The sequence below is a fragment of the Rana temporaria genome, chromosome 2 (assembly GCF_905171775.1).
Source record: "Rana temporaria chromosome 2, aRanTem1.1, whole genome shotgun sequence".
NCBI classification, from domain to species: Eukaryota; Metazoa; Chordata; class Amphibia; order Anura; family Ranidae; genus Rana; species Rana temporaria.
The window spans coordinates 298,599,588-298,615,862 of NC_053490.1; the positions used below are offsets into that span (position 1 = coordinate 298,599,588).

The following is a 16,275-nucleotide window of genomic DNA, read 5'->3' on the forward strand; positions in this document are numbered from 1 at the left end:
AATGTATTTTTAATTTCTGTTCGAACTCAACTAACTAGAACTACAGTAATAAAATACAGAAGAAATGTTATAAATCAAAAAAAATGTTCTTACCTTTAGGGGGAGTAAGTCTGTGTGCAGTTTTCTCACACCATCCCACTGGGTGTATATCCACAGAATCAGCGTTAACCCAAAAATCATAGCAATCTGGATATCCATCAAAATGTAGCCGCATTCGATAACCTTGGACCTTTTTAAAAGCAAGATATGTAAAAAAAACAAATCTTTTAATTTTTTTTCTGCATGTTTTTATCAGGTGCCTGCTCCCACTTCCGCTCAAATCGCTTAGTTCTCCATCCCCCTCTTTACCCACAGTCTTCTGGGCCACATCACAGGTCCCAGAAGACTGTGGGAAAATGTACAATACACAGTGGGCACCTTGCTGTGAGGCTGCAAGCTCTCACAGCCGGGATCCCATAGTTAAGATGCCGCCACCGGGGACTGAAAACTGGTAGAACAAAGGGCTCAGATAAGCACAGTGCTGGATCCTGGGACAGGCGAGTATTTATTAAAAAGTAATCAGCTACAGTTTTTGCAGCTGCTGACTTTACATTTTTTTAAATTAGGCCCCTTTCACACGTTCTGTCAGTTTGTCCGTTTTTCATCCATCCTTTGACGGATGAAAAACGGACATCAATGCATCGCTATGGAAAACGGATGTAAATGGATGATCATCCATTTACATCAGTTTAGATCCGCATCCGTCGTCATCCGTTTTTTTTAAACTAATCAAAGCTCTATGGCCCCTTTCACACGGTCTGACCGTTCAGGTCCGCCTGTCATATTTGTCAGTGGACCTGAATGGCCGCTCCATACATATCTATCGATTTGTGCCCATTAACTGGACGAAAAACTGTCCAAATGACAGATTTTCTAACGATTTTTTCCTCTAGTGTATGGGCACATTAACCTCCCTGGCGGTATGATTCTGTCTGGAATTACGTACCAAAAGCGGCACAATTATTTTGCAAGGAAATTTGGCGTTTTATACTGTAGGTCTGTAATTTTTAGGAATAACTCACTTAAATCTGACCAAACAAGAGTCTTGTAGGCATCCCGGGTATGATTTTTTTTTAAAAAACAAAATTATAAATTATAATATAATAAATAATTATAAAAAATATTATAATTATAATAAAAATGATTCAATAATGTAATCAACTCAAAATCACTGAAATTTGCTCAGTTGCAGAATTGTCGCTGTCATTACTTTTATTTTTTTATGACGAATTTCCCCACAAATCGCTATCGCACAATTCTGCAAGTGATTATAATTTATTATCGCTGTTTTCTAGCTGCTCTAAAACCATTGTTGACATAAAGGGACACTTTTGGTTGCTATGGACAATCTACAGTTTGCAGGCAGAAAGAACAGTTTTTTTTATATAAAAGAACATGCAGGACACTGGGCAGACCACTAGGGACAAGGGGGGTGTGTATTTTTTACATACAGTACTGTAATCTATAAGATTACAGTATACTGTATGTATTGTGTTTATTGACTTTTTTGAATTAGGGAACAGAGATCGGCGGCACACGGGGACACTGTGAATCGAGCGAGGACACCGCTCGCTCACACAGCGGGGAGACATCGCAGGATCCAGGGACAAGGTGAGTAACTTGTCTGTGGATGCTGCGAGCAGGTAAGCCGCGCTGCTGCACACACTGCACAGCTACCCCGAGCGTGACTCGGGGATACCGATCGCAGCATGAAAAAACCACCCCGAGTCACGCTCGGGGATACCGCCAGGCAGGTTAAAGCAGGTCATCCTTTAACCACTTAAGACCCAGACCATTATGCAGTTTAAGGACCTTGCCCCTTTCTGCGATTCGGTACTGCGTCGCTTTAACTGACAATTGCGCGGTCGTGTGACGTGGCTCCCAAACAAAATTGGTGTCCTTTTTTTCCCCCCACACCCGTGGCTGTTGGCGTGACGTCACTGATCGTCGTTCCCTATATCAGGGAACAGACGATCAGTGTCACTGCCACACAGAAGAACGGGGAAGGTGTGTTTACACTCACCTCTCCCCGTTCTTCAGCCCCTGTGACCGATCCCGGGGACACCGGCGGCGATCGGGTCCGCGGTCACGGAGCTTCGTACCGGTTTGCGAGCACGCCGCCGGCGGCACGCTCGCGACCCCGCAGCTGGGCTCTTAAAAGGCAATGTACAGGTACGTACCTCACAAATGTATACAGGGGAACGCTCCCCAATACTTAAAGGGTCACTAAAGGAAAAACATTTTTTGCTGAAATGACTGTTTACAGGGTATAGAGACATACAAGTTAACTGATTCCTTTTAAAAATGATTAAAAATAGATTAAATTCAATCATATAATGTACCTGCAGTTTCACTTTCGCTTTTAAACTGGTTTCATGTTTCTGTGAAGTAAAGAGACCCACAAAACAAAAACAAACAAATCCAGGGCAGTGTTTTGTTTTTAAAATGAATCGGATTGGTTCTGAGGAGCTTTAGACACACAGCTTGGCCCACAGTGAAACGCTGCCATGAGATTTTTCATAAGGAGCCAGACAAGCAGGAAGTGTGGAGATCACAGCAGAATTACAGCAACTTCAAAGCAAAAACGAACAATGAGGACATGAAACCAGTACTGCAGTAAGGTAAAAGAAACTATTTAGCTAAAAAAAAAAAAAAAAAAAAAAAAATTCCTTTAGTGATCCTATAAGCGAGAAAATAAAACCCTACGTCACCAAGCCCGTGCTCCGGTCAACCAACCAAAACCTTCTCCAAATTCCCAAATCCCGCTACAAATCGAAGGGAGAACGCAGATTTTCGGTCCAAGGACCATGGCTCTGGAATGCTCTACCCACTACCATCCGCTTGGAGGAAAACCATCAGGCCTTTAGGAAAAAACTAAAGACCCACCTCTTCTGAAGGACCGGTACGACTCTGGATGTCAAGCGCCTTGAGGCGATTAAGTTCGCATTTGTTGCGCTATACAAGTTACTCACTCACTCACCTGTGCCCAGCCGTGCCCTTCTGCTGACGTATATTGGCGTGAAGGGGTCCTTAAGTGGTTATACAATTGGTGTTTGCAGGATAGAAAATTGCTTGATGCCCTCATCAACACAGTCAGTGTATTCTGAGTAGGAGGTTCCCCAGCTATCAGAATACAATAATCACTGCCAGCGGCTAAAGCCACCGGCAGTGATCGCGCAAGAAAAGCTGGATTGTACTGAAATTGATCAAGCAATCGAATTAACAACCAGCTTGCCCATACATGATACAAATGTTAAGAGTGGACACTCTTACCTCGACTGAAGTTAAGACGCAGTATAAAGAGGGATGTTCAGGATCTATCCCTTCCAGCTTGTATCCCACTTTAAATCCATTACGTGTCTGAGGGAAAGACTGATGCTGGAAAAAAAAAAAAAAAAAAGAAGGATTGTAAACATAAAATGAACTGCTGCAGGCAACAAAGATACTTTCCTTCCCTAGTTTACTCCAATGGCCATACAAGGAACACTTATTTTCATCCTTGTTTAGGATAGTTTAGAAATGTTGTTTTTAGCCCCTTATCTACCAAGGTCCATTTATTAGTGTCCCGGTATACAAGATCATGGCCGCTATGGCACACATTTGTAAGCATTAACTGCAACACGTGTGAAGTATCGCTATGTGCGGCGGAATGAGAGCAAATACTGTAGGGCAGTAAATCATTAACTATTATGTCAAGGGTTATTAGAAAATTTTGGGCATTACCGTTTTTTTTGTGGTTACAGTGGCACACGCACTTTTAAGCCTTGACATGTATCCATTTACACAATGCAACCCCATCTTTTATATTATATAAGTAAACTGGGTGTTTTATTGTGTTTGCACTAGAATTCATTTTAGTGTATTTTTTCCTTAAAATATGCGTTTGATAGAATGTTGGGCAAATATCATGCAACATACAAAAAATGCAACTACCATTTTATTTTATACTGTATCTGCTTTAGGAAAATATAGAATTGTCTGGGGTTATAGGGCAACTTACAGTAAAAAATGCAAATATTTTTATAATAATGCCTTATTTCATTTTCTACACATTTTACAAAAAAAAATAAAAAATTAAATGTATGATTTATTCCTCCCAAAAAGTGATAATTTTAAAACTAATTATAGATAAAAAATTCAGACTTTATTCTGCAACTCAAGAGAAGAAAAAAAAAAAACAAAAAAAAAAAAACCACACAAAAACAATTTTATTTTTTTCATAAGCATAAACTAACCTTTTTTTTATTCACTGAAAAACCTAACCAATCTCTTTTCAGGTTCAGGAGTCATTCGGGGTCATTTCATCAACTTATAGTGCATGTACTTAAAAAGCAACCCTGTTATACGGTAATAAAAGCCCCAAAAAGGCAAATCTTTAAAATAGGATTCAGGGACAGGAATTCAGACGTGTGGGTTGTACCGCCACCTACAAGAGAATTTGTACATAGGCAAGTAAAAAGCAGTGACCAGTTTAGTTATTTTCTGCTTCCCATGGCTCAGTAACTAGCCTTCTCAGTGTATCCATGCGAGAGCTACCAAACTCATTGACTATTCATACACAGACAACGATTGCGATTTAAAAAACCACAGATGTGGGAAATTAACCTGTCTTGTCGGCCTCTCATTAGATCTACTGATGAAGGCCAATGAGAGGCCGACACGCGTTTAGTTTAGAAGGGAGGAGTCGTATCTGTGATGTCAGGCAAAGCACCGCGAGTCTAGATCTGCGGTGAATGAGCTGGTGATTTGATACATGCTGTTTTTATTGTTTTTTCTTGTAAGTGTAACTTTTTAGGGGGGCTTTTTTAATAAATTCAAAAGCAGAGAACACTATGGTACTTGTGTTTTTTGTTTCATGTCCTTAACCCCTGGATATATAAGTGGAATTGATTACTAAAAAGCGAATGGAGGAAGGTGGTGTTTGGAGACAATTTAAACGTTGATTACCCACACAGAGGTGCAGTCTGGAGACTGTAGGAATTACTACCATTGGTAAAGTGGATTGATCGTGTTGGACACAAGGAGTGATCTGTCTAGTTTTATACTCATCCTTGAGGTGAGCAGGCATTTTAGCAGGTGGTGGTATGCACTGAATATTGGATCCATTTAAATAGGATTTTTTCTACATATGAATTGTTTTTTTATATTTTATTTATTTTCTTTTTTTCATAAATTGTTTTATGGAATGTATAATTATTTGTTAATATAAGATTTATAGATACGCAGCGGTGCACTATTTTCACAAAATGAATATGATATTAAATGGCTTCATGTGATCACCGTCAAAAAATAAAAGCCTTTTTTTGGCATTATCAGTCACATTTTAAAAATCAATGACAAAATGTCAAGATTTCTTCCAGGTTATGCAAACTTTTGAGCATAACTGTTAGGCCCCATACACACCATAGAATCTATCCGCAGATAAATCCCATCAAATGGGTTTCTGCGGATAGATCCTATGGTGTGTACACGCCAACGGATATTTATCCGCAGAGAAATCTCCCCTGGGATGGATTTCCAGCAGATGGATATTTGCTGACATGCACAAAAAAATCCATCTGCTGGAATCCATTCCAACGGATGGATCCGCTCGTCTGTACAGACTTACCGGATCCATCCGTCTAAAGGGATTCCCCGCACGCGTCGTAATGATTTGACGCATGCGTGGAATTCCTTATATGACAGCGTCGCGCCCGTCGCCGCGTCATAATAGCGGCGACGGCGCGACACGTCATCGGCAGAGGATTTCAGCGCGGATTTCAATGCGATGGTGTGTACACTCCATCGCATAGAAATCCTCTGAAATCCTCGAGAGGATTTATCCGCGGATACGGTCCGCTGGACCGTATCTGCGGATAAATCCTCTCGTGTGTATGGGGCCTAAGTGTGACACCCTGTAAAAAAAGTCCTAAACTGGTCACATATAGATTTTTTTTTTTTATCAGCCAGAAGGATAATCAAAAAAAAAAAAAGAAGAAGAGGAGGAGGTGGATAGAGGAATCCTCACTGTGTTATTGCATTCTGACAGCAGGACTTGTTTTCAGAATACACCAATCAGACCTGCAGCCTATTGGCTGCATACGCAAATCAAATGAAAAGTTTCCAGCATTCCCTTTCGAGACAAATCGATCATTGGATTGACTTCTCTCGAGTGGGAGCAGCCATAGATGAATCAGCCCTTGCTGATCCGGATGGATGATTTTTGAACCATCTATTGAAAGCTTTAATCAAAAGAGTAGGAAGCTAGCAATCTCTGGAACAAGATCACACGCACCAAAATTTGCCCCTACACGTTACTCATGAAAGACAATACAGAAAGTAGATTTCTTTCTATTTAGCAATGTGGGGATCTGGGTTTCAACAGCCATGCCGTTTAAAGCCAGCAAATGTGAGGTAGGATGGTAAACGGCTCCTTGGGATTTTGCTTAGGAAAAATTAACATTTCTAGATGGTCCGTATAACATAGCAAACATTCACTTTTTGAATTCAGTGCCACTTTAACTGGTTAAGGTGTATAAACTACAAGGTTTAGCATACACTTGTGTCATCAAGAACATTTCCCAAGTGCAGATTATTACAGAAGTTACCTCTTTGAAGAGTTTTAGAGGAGCTGCTGGCATCTTCTCTTCTTCTAGGTAAGAGACCCAGTTCCATGATTTCTTCTTGGCCGTGGGTGCTAATGGTTAAAGAATAATACATTTTTTTTTACAAATAACATAGTGTGCATCATGTACAACAAGGACAGCAGAACCAATACAAGTTAAAACTATTCTTTAATAAAAAAATAAAAAAAAAAGAGAAAAATCATACAATCACCTTAAATTAACCAAAGACACCAACAGATGAGAAGATTCTAACAAAGAACTGCTCGCTCAGGCAATCATCTCATGTCTATGGGTACCTTTAGAATATTGTCATTAACATCATTGGCCCTTCTACCATACCTGATTTTGTTTGCTTGGAAGGTTTTCGACCTTTGTGGTGACCTCTGACTTTATCCTATTTGTGAAAAAAAATAAGCATAAAAGTGACAGTGTTTAAGGAGATCTATAGTCATATAATACATTTTTAAGATTACATCAGCATTGTAATATAAATTTATATATATATATATATATATATATATATATATATATATATATATATATTGGGCTTAATGGCTTGTTCACATGGGGGGGGGGGGGGTACTAAAGCATATGCCCGTGGAGGGTCATGTTTACCTGCAAGGGAATGCACAGGAGATCTGTGTGCCCCTGTGCAGGCAGGCCTATCGACGGGCACAGCCACTGCTCCCAACCTGACATCTGTGTGGGTGCGTGTCCCCAAACTTACACAGTGTGCGTTCGGGGACATGGCCCTTTACGTGCATATGCTTTTGTACACCATGTGTGAATGGGGCTTAAACTTACTTGAAAAATCCAATTTCATGTTGTGATGGCTGCCTATCTGCTAGCAATCTCTGTCCACAACTCTCTGGATTGCCTGCATGCTTTGCACCTTTCTTTGCTCATTCCTTTGATTTTCTACATACTACTACATGGTACTATATATCCCATGGTAACATGCAGCCTACAGTAAGTGTTGATGTTGCTTTTTGACTGTACTGACTGCCTCCTGAAAGCCCTCCTCTCAGCATTTCTGTAGTTCAGAAGGCAGGCTCTGTGAAATATGTGACACACCAGTGTAAATTTACAGCGCATAGTGAGTAATTATCACAGCAATCAAGTATTTGAAGATCTTACAGAGTAATAGCAGTAGGCTAGAAATAATTGAAATTCAGTTTGCAAAAAAATATGTTTATAAATGTTGACCATAGATACACTTTAATACTTTGCAATTTAAACTTTTAAAATGTTTTATACTCTGAGTTGTTCTAAAGGCTTAAAGCAAAAGTAAACCTATCCATTCAAGTTTCAAAAAACAGTTACATTTCTGGCACGTGACGGAAATGTAACACTCCCATTGGCTGTGCTCTCAACCAAAGGGTAAAATCACCCAATGGCTGGTGTCATACCTGATCACATGTGCAGCATTATGGCAGTTGCCAAGAAGACAGCTTCCTTGGTTAAAAAGGATAGGCGGGTTTACTTCCACTTTAAGGTTCTCCTTCATGCAATCTATGCATGAAGGTAAAAAACCTCTGAGCAGCAGCCCCCTCCATACTTACCTAAGCCTGATCTTTCTCCAGCGATGTGCATGGGTGCCTCGGCTCTGCTGGGTCTCTCCTTCCCCATTGACTCCCATTGCGGTCAATCACAGCCAGTGAGCCAATAAGGAGAAAGGGGTGGGGCCAAACCACAGCTACGTGTCTGACACAGAGCAGCAGCTCAACTCGGGTGCTCCCTTTGCAAACTGCTTGCTCTGGGGGCACTAGGCAGAAGAGGGGGGCCAGGAGCGCTGGCGGGGGACCAAAGAAGATGAGGAGTTGGGGCTGCTCTGGGCAAATCTACTGCACAGAGCAGGTAAGTATAACATGTTTATATTAAAAAAAAAAAACAGAGAAGAAAACAAAAAACAGGCGCCACTTAGAAAAGACTGTAAACTTTTAATGTATAAACAGCATCAAGTTACTCACATAGTTTACCCGGAAACCTCCTGTATGGGAAAAACAAGCACCTGCGTTCATCTTTGCAACACACAGCAGCTGCTATAAGTGGACTTCACCAACAAGCCCGAGAGGCTGACTGTCCCATGGACCCCATCTTAATGCCTAAATACAGTAACTTCTTTGTGAGTAACTTGATGCTGTTTATACATTAAAAGTTTACAGTCTTTTCTAAGTGGCGCCTGTTTTTTGTTTTCTTCTCTGTTACATGTTTGAAGTTTGGCTTCAGCTCCCTGCACAAGGCTGCCCAGACCCTACAGACTGTTATCTCACTTTTGAGCCTGGTGCCAGGACTTTTAATGTGCCAATACTTGAAATGTGTTATATCCTCCAACTGCAGCGTGCACCATTACTGTGTATATTTTATAAAAAAAAGACCAGGCTTTTTCTGGCACTTTTTGTTTACAGGTTTAAATTGGTATTTTTTGCTAGAAAGTTACTTATAAACCCCAAACATAATAAAAAAAAAATTAGGCAGAGACCCTAGAGAATAAAGAGGGTCGGCCAACTGGGGGATGCGTGGGGTTGGGTGTTTTTTTTTTCCCTTGGGAGAGTGCATGTGCTCAGCACAGGGCCAATCAGCACTGTACAGACAGAGAATCAGGGGTCACGCAGCCTCATAGGACAGTCAGAGAAGAACAAAAACTACTCTTACAAGCTTTATACTGCTGATGAGAAAAGGTATTTAGCAGTTTATATTTACTAAAATAATAGCATTTCCATGTTCTGTGTACTGACGGAGACCAGATGTAGTGAATGCAGGGTAAAACTAATGCTAAATTTCATTTTGATTTTTTTGTATATTTATATTAGACAATCTCTGACCAATCATGAATTTATTTTTCACATTACGCAGACAGCAAATGGATGTATTGGAACAAAAGTAAGCAGGAACACCTTGAACTTCCAAGTGGACAACAACTGATAGAGAGATCTCACTGTCAGGCCCTATTTACACTTTCAAATAGGGTTAATCGCTGGGAACCCCCACTGGTCTGCCAAATGTAAGAACTAATAGCCCCATTTGCAAGTGTGAAGAAGTCAAGAACTGGCTCAGCCCACTAGGCTCCACCTACCACTAAGATATCACTTTTGAGTGAAATGGACTAGGGCTGCAACCAACGATTATTTTCATAATCGATTAGTTGGCCGATTATTGTTTCGATTAATCAGATAATAGACTTAAAAAAAATAAAAAAAATAATTGCATTTTAAAAAAAATTTGGGCCAATTTGTTGTTTGGCAGATTACAAAACACAAATTGCCGCAAAAACACATTCCATGCTTTTCTGTAGCTTCTCCATTGAAGTATATTGAACCAAAAAAAAAAAAAAATATATAGCACCGTTTTGCGTTAAAGAGCCCTTGCCCTTTCCAAATACGCAGCAGCTAAAAAAAAAAACATGGCTGTGAACGTGTCCCATAGGAAAACATGTAAATGAACTGTAGTGCGTTTCTACAAAAAGCACCAAATAACAGGAGGTTTGAACCCAGGCCTGAGATGTTTAGTAACATAATGGGGTTAAAAAAAAATAAGTACAAAAAGAGCAAATAATCACTACTGTAAGGGGTTAATTTTTTTTACTGTGGGACAGTGAAAGTGATATTTACAGTAGCGATTTGCTTTTTTATACTATAAAGGGCTAATGGTTTTTTAACCCCATTATGTTACTGGCCGATTAATCGATTATGAAAATTGTAATCGATTAATTTCATAATCGATTGGTTGTCAATCGATTAGTTGTTTCAGCCCTAGAAATAAAATACCATGTCATTATCGCTGTTAAAATTCTAAAAACACACCACCCACCTACAGTATGTAAACAACCAGGGTAATATAAAGTAATACAGTTACAATCTACCTCTTCTTCATCTATAAAGTCCTCTTCATCCCCAGAGTCCATAAGCAGCTTTCTCTTTTTTCGCAGTCTCTGAGGACGCTCACTCTCTGTACTGGTCACTGGAGCCACAGGCACTGTCAGTGGGAATGATGTATTTGATTGCTCCTCTACAGGAGGTGGCACGCTTTCGCTACAGCACATAGACATAAATAAAAAGTTAATCCCTTGTAGCTTACATAAACAAACAGTTTTTGGTATAGATCATGTAGGTTTTAAACTAAATGTAGTAAAGTGGTGGCCATGTGCAAATAATTCACACATATAAAAAATATACTTCATACACAAGACTCAGGAGAACAAATCTTGAATAATGTAGGCCAGGAGTGTCCAACCCACGGCCCATACATGGCTGTAGGATAGCCAGGGATGCCGTGCACAAGTCAGGCCCATCTGGAGGGATGCCATGTTTGGCATAGCACCAGTTATGGCAAATTCAGGGACTCCCCAGGTAAGAAAGTGCAAGATCTTGTGGCTTTGTGCACCATTAACCTTACTAAGACCCCTTCAACACTACAGACGCCAATAGCGTCGGCGGTAGAATAGCGGTAAAACAGCGCTATTTTACCATCGGATTTGCGGCACATTTCCGCCGATAGCGGGGAGCTTTTAACCCCCGCTAGCGGCCGAGAAAGGGTTAATAAAGCTCGCAATGCACCGCCACAGCGGCATATTGCTGGCGGTACCGCAGTGCTGCCCATTGATTTCAATGGGCAGGAGCGTATTAGCTAATACGCTCCAAAGAAGCTGCTGGCAGGACTTTTTCTGACGCCCTGCCAGTGCACCCCTCGGGCTTTTACACTGGAGTGAATAGAGCAGCAGTTTAAGGGTGAATTGCAGGCGCCATTTTTAACGCTATAGCGCCTGCAAAGCGCCCCCAGTGTGAAAGGGGTCTAAAGGCTCTTCTTGGTGAAAAAAAGGGTGCAGTATGCCTTTCTATAAAACTAGCAAAAGGTGTGCCAGTTCATAAACAGGCAATGCTGAAAAAGGTGCATGACAGCAGGCAGTGTGTGCAGGGGGGCCTGTAGAGGATGCAAACCTAGCAAAGTTTACTTGTGATCAGCCTGACTTTTCTGCTCACCAGCTTTCCTTAAAATGGGTTGTAAATGTTCTTTTATTTTCTAAATAGGTTCCTTTAAGCTAGTGCATTGTTGGTTCACTTACCTTTTCCTTCCATTTCCCTTCTAAATGTTTTTTTTTTGTCTGAATTTCTCACATCCTGTTTCTCCTCAGTAAATTTGCCACCATCATCTGAGCGGTGGTTAGTCAGCCAGAACAGCTTACTGAGGGGAAACAGGAAGTGAGAAATTCAGACAAAGAAAACAAAGAAAAAATAAACATTTAGAAGGGAAATCGAAGGAAAGGGTAAGTGAACCAACAATGCTCTAGCTTAAAGAAACCCATTTAGAAAATAAAAAACAAACCTTTACAGCCCCTTTAAGCTGAGTACACACACACACACACACACACGTGTGTGTGCGCGGGCTAAAAAAAATAAAAAATGGACAGTGCATTGATCTCCCGCGTTGTGTTATTGTTGGTAGCGTTGGCCATAGCAGCCTTCTTACTTAGGGCAGGTTTTCTTTTTACTTATTTTGATTTAGACGTCCGTTTCTCCATTTAGAAAGAAGAGTATCTGATTGTTTGCTCCAGCCAAGTATAGCATCTGTCTTTTTTTGAACTTACCCCTCCCCAGCTGTCTCCTTTTTCTCCATTTCTTCAAGTTTCCCCTCACTGTTGCTTTTACTCTCTAGAAGAAAATCGTATTAAAAGTCAAGGTTGGCACAGCTGGTGGAAACCCATTCAAAATTTACAGATGCCAAATATACATACCCTGTTTAAAGGCTAGGCAAGTGATGCTTGTAATGTTTTTTTCTTGATTTTGGGTCTTAAGAGGAGCGACAGTAGTGCGAGAATCTGCAACGATTTCCAGGGTGCCAAACTCACTGAGCCGAAACTGGGTGCAAAGATAGCAATGAAGGTTCATAATGGTACACTGTCACTAAATGGTATTTACAAAAGACCTCAGGCACATCACATGGGCTTTGCATTCATTTCTAAACATCGGCATCACTTTTTTTCAGTCCAATACAGAATAAACAAGTAAAAAAAATAAAAGGCAGTCCTCTACATTTCAAAATGTAAAACAAAGAGTCATTGATGCACTCAAAACACAGTTCTCAAGTCAACAATAATTTTAAATAGGTAAACCCATGTATAAAATAATCTGCACTTCTTTGAAGCTTAAAACTTCAATTAGGAGGGCATAGACTAGCCGTGGCAGGCTTGAGATGCATCTAACCTGTGCTCTGCATTCCCAAGATTACAGTTACCCCTTGTACTGCAACTGTTAAAGGCCAACTCCACCCCATGCATAAAAGGATATATGTACCTGTATTTGCAGGAAAAAATGTCCATTTAATATTTTTTTCCAAATTAGCCTGAAAAGCATTGCAACCATCAGTGTATCAATGGTAATGGCTTCTACAGACTTATCCTGCAGCTCTTTTCCATACCAAGGTGTGGAATTTCAGTTACCAAGTTAAAGGAAGTGCCAATGAACTACGTGTGGGGTAATCAACGCGCTTGTGCTCCACTGAGAACTACAAGTTCATTTGGCCGCATTGGCAGATGGGACTTGCAGTTCATTTATTCACAGATCTCTGTAAACAAGCCATGCGTGTAGAGCCCTGCAAACGCAAAGTTCAAAAGTGACAGCGGTCGTTTGGAAGAAGAACCCTTGCACACTGAGAGGGGATAGTCTGCTTGCTTAAACATAGGTGAAATATGTAACATAGTTTAAAAAGTGGAGTTAGCCTCTAATCTTACCAGCAGACAGTGGGAATGTGAAACGCCAAGGTGGAACAGTCAGAGCAGAAGATCCACCTGAAAATATCTATCCTCAGAATCACTGCTCTAAGACAGTGGTTCTGTACATAACTGCAACAGCCTACCGGACCACAGGGCGACAAGGTATATACTGAGCTTTAACAGTACTGATTTTCATCTTCAATACTCACACCTCTCCTTTGAGCTTTGACAGAACAAATCATGCCCTACACCCCCATGAAGCAATGGGCAACAACCCAATAGACATCCTCATCAGACTACCTTACTATGAAGAAAAATACCTTAATTATGGACAAACTGAAGTTTTCCTTGGAAATGGAATTTGATGGTACTGAGCTGCAAATCTTTTGTGATCTGGCCTCTGAGACCCTCACTTGCAGACGAGTCAACAAGCCCACAAGCGCCTTATTGGAGCGATTCTACACCAACATCCAATGGGGCTTTCTGGCCTACCTAATCAGAAGGCATGACAGCCGCTCAGCCATTCTGAGATTTCCTGAAGACATCCAGGACTTCTGTGCTAAAATGGATATCTCTTCCCCTGCATTACCTGGATGGATGGACCAGATTCCATAATGGACAACCCCCCCCCCCCCCCTTCACCAACATTAGTAATGGGCAAGTTTCTAAACCCTAATGCTCGAGACAACGATCACACCAACATCCACCGCCCTGAGGTCCCTAATGGCTGGGTAGGATGTGAGATCGGAGCGTATTTCTCTCTACACTGTACCCGGGATCCAATGTTACCAAGCAGCATGCATCAACACTAGGCCACGGTTACCCCCCCCCCCCCAGCAGCTTGATGCCTCACAAAGTTCAGCTATTAATAGTTATGTTATTACAATTTGGGCCTTTTCTTTGCTGCCCTTCCCAGGGTTCGATTATATGATCAGGACTAAAGTTGTTGGAGACTTACCCAGGCATAAAAACAGTTGTCTTATTGGAACACAAGCTAGTGCTTTCAAATGAGTAGTTTTATAACGGTTTGGATTTGCACTGTTTACTCAGGAGTGCACTGTTGACACAAAGGAGATTCACCTACAGAATATATCTTGAGTTATCTCCATAGAATTTTTGGGCTACATTATTCATGAGCTGCCATGCATGCTGAATAGGCTTCGACTCTCATCCACGCACCAAGCAGAGGTACGCGTGACAACAGATTTGAGACACTTTTTTTTTATCATTTAGCTGACAAATTTAGATTTGTTTCATGTTCTTCCTCCAGCTCCCATGTTCTATCTTACTCCACTTTCCTTATGTGTCTTTTGCCCATGCAAAATTTGTCATTATAATTTTCTATAGAAAAATAATAACTTTTTCACATTAAAGCATTTTAAAACCACTTGAGACCCGCGCTATAGACTAAAGACGTCCACAGCGCGGCTCTCAAGTTCCGGGTGGACGTCCTGCTATTTACATTCCCTGCACGCGCCGCTGGGGGCGCGCATCGGGGAAACACTGTGCCCGGCGGCCGCGATGTCCGCCAGGTTCCTGCGATCGGCGGTGACAGCAAGGACGTGGAGCTCTGTATGTAAACACAGAGCTCCACGTCCTGTCAGGGAGAGAGGAGACCGATGCTGTGTCCCTTGTACATAGGGACATAGATCGGTCACCTCCCCCAGTCAGTCCCCCTCCACACACAGTTAGAACACACCCAGGGAATACATTTAACCCCTTCCTCACCCCCTAGTGTTAACCCCTTCCCTGCCAGTCACATTTATACAGTAATTAGTGCATTTTTATAGCACTGATCGCTGTATAAATGTAAATGGTCCCAAAATTGTGTCAAAAGTGTCCTATATGTCCGCCGCAATATCGCAGGCCTGACAAAAAAAAAAAAAAAAAAAAAAAAAAAAAAAAAAATCGCAGATCGCCTCCATTACTAGTAAAAAATAAAATAAAAATCATAAATCTATCCCCTATTTTGTAGGCGCTATAACTTTTGCACAAACCAATCAATATACGCTTATTACAATTTTTTTAACGAAAATATGTAGAAGAATACGTTTTGGCCTAAACTGAGGAAAAAAAATTGGGGATATCATAACAAAAAGTAAAACATTTATTTTTTTCAAAATTTTCTGTTTTTTTTTGTATATAGCACAACAAATAAAAACCGCAGAGGTGATCAAATACCACCAAAAGAAAGCTCTATTTGGGGGAAAAAATGATAAAAATAGGATTTTTTGTACTCACCGTAAAATCCTTTTCTCTGAAGTCCATGGACGGACACAGCTCCTTAAATCTTGACAAGTGGGTTATGTTCCCTGTTTACAGGAGAGGACTAGGCAGAAACATGTTAAATAGTTAAATACATGTTACATTAACAGAGTTGAACAGCCCCGCCCAGGGGGCGGTCCCTCCAGACATAACCCTCCTCACTGCAGCTTGCAGCCTCAGTTCGTAACAAGCAGTACAAACCTAAAAAGGAGGGGTGGGAGCTGTGTCCGTCCATGGACTTCAGAGAAAAGGATTTTACGGTGAGTACAAAAAATCCTATTTTCTCTTATCGTCCATGGACGGACACAGCTCCTTAAATCTTGACAAGTGGGACGTCCCCAAGCAGTGTCAAAAAACGAGGGGTGGGAAATATATATCAGTAAAAACAATTTTAACTTCACCCCAAAACAAGCAGAGCTCCTCAACGGAGGAGGTGCAACTTTAAACAGCCGCCGGCAAAAACTAGCGGCTGAAAAAAACATCATAAGATGCACTCACAGCAACCATGTAAATTCTGGAAAAAGCGTGAACGGACGAGCAAATCGCCGCCTCGCACACCTGTGAGACCGACGCATGATGTCGGGAAAAAAAAAAAAAAAAAAAAACCCAGGAAGCACCAATTGCCCTGGTCGAAAGTGCCGTGACCAGAAAGGGGGG

At 41.2% G+C, this 16,275-nt stretch overlaps 1 protein-coding gene across 4 annotated transcripts in view; it reads right to left on the bottom strand.

Annotated features, from left to right (window-relative positions):
• The window catches only part of LOC120926938 (lethal(3)malignant brain tumor-like protein 3), a 77,747-nt gene that overhangs the window by 50,179 nt on the left and 11,293 nt on the right, over positions 1-16,275 (bottom strand). For all 4 annotated transcript variants that reach the window (XM_040337269.1, XM_040337270.1, XM_040337268.1 and 1 more), the window contains 7 exons: positions 12,376-12,499; positions 12,229-12,292; positions 10,507-10,675; positions 6,984-7,038; positions 6,627-6,715; positions 3,313-3,417; positions 94-229 (listed from right to left, as the gene is read on the bottom strand). In XM_040337269.1, coding sequence (XP_040193203.1) covers positions 94-229; positions 3,313-3,417; positions 6,627-6,715; positions 6,984-7,038; positions 10,507-10,675; positions 12,229-12,292; positions 12,376-12,499 — 742 coding nt within the window. The remainder of the gene's footprint in view (positions 1-93; positions 230-3,312; positions 3,418-6,626; positions 6,716-6,983; positions 7,039-10,506; positions 10,676-12,228; positions 12,293-12,375; positions 12,500-16,275) is intronic.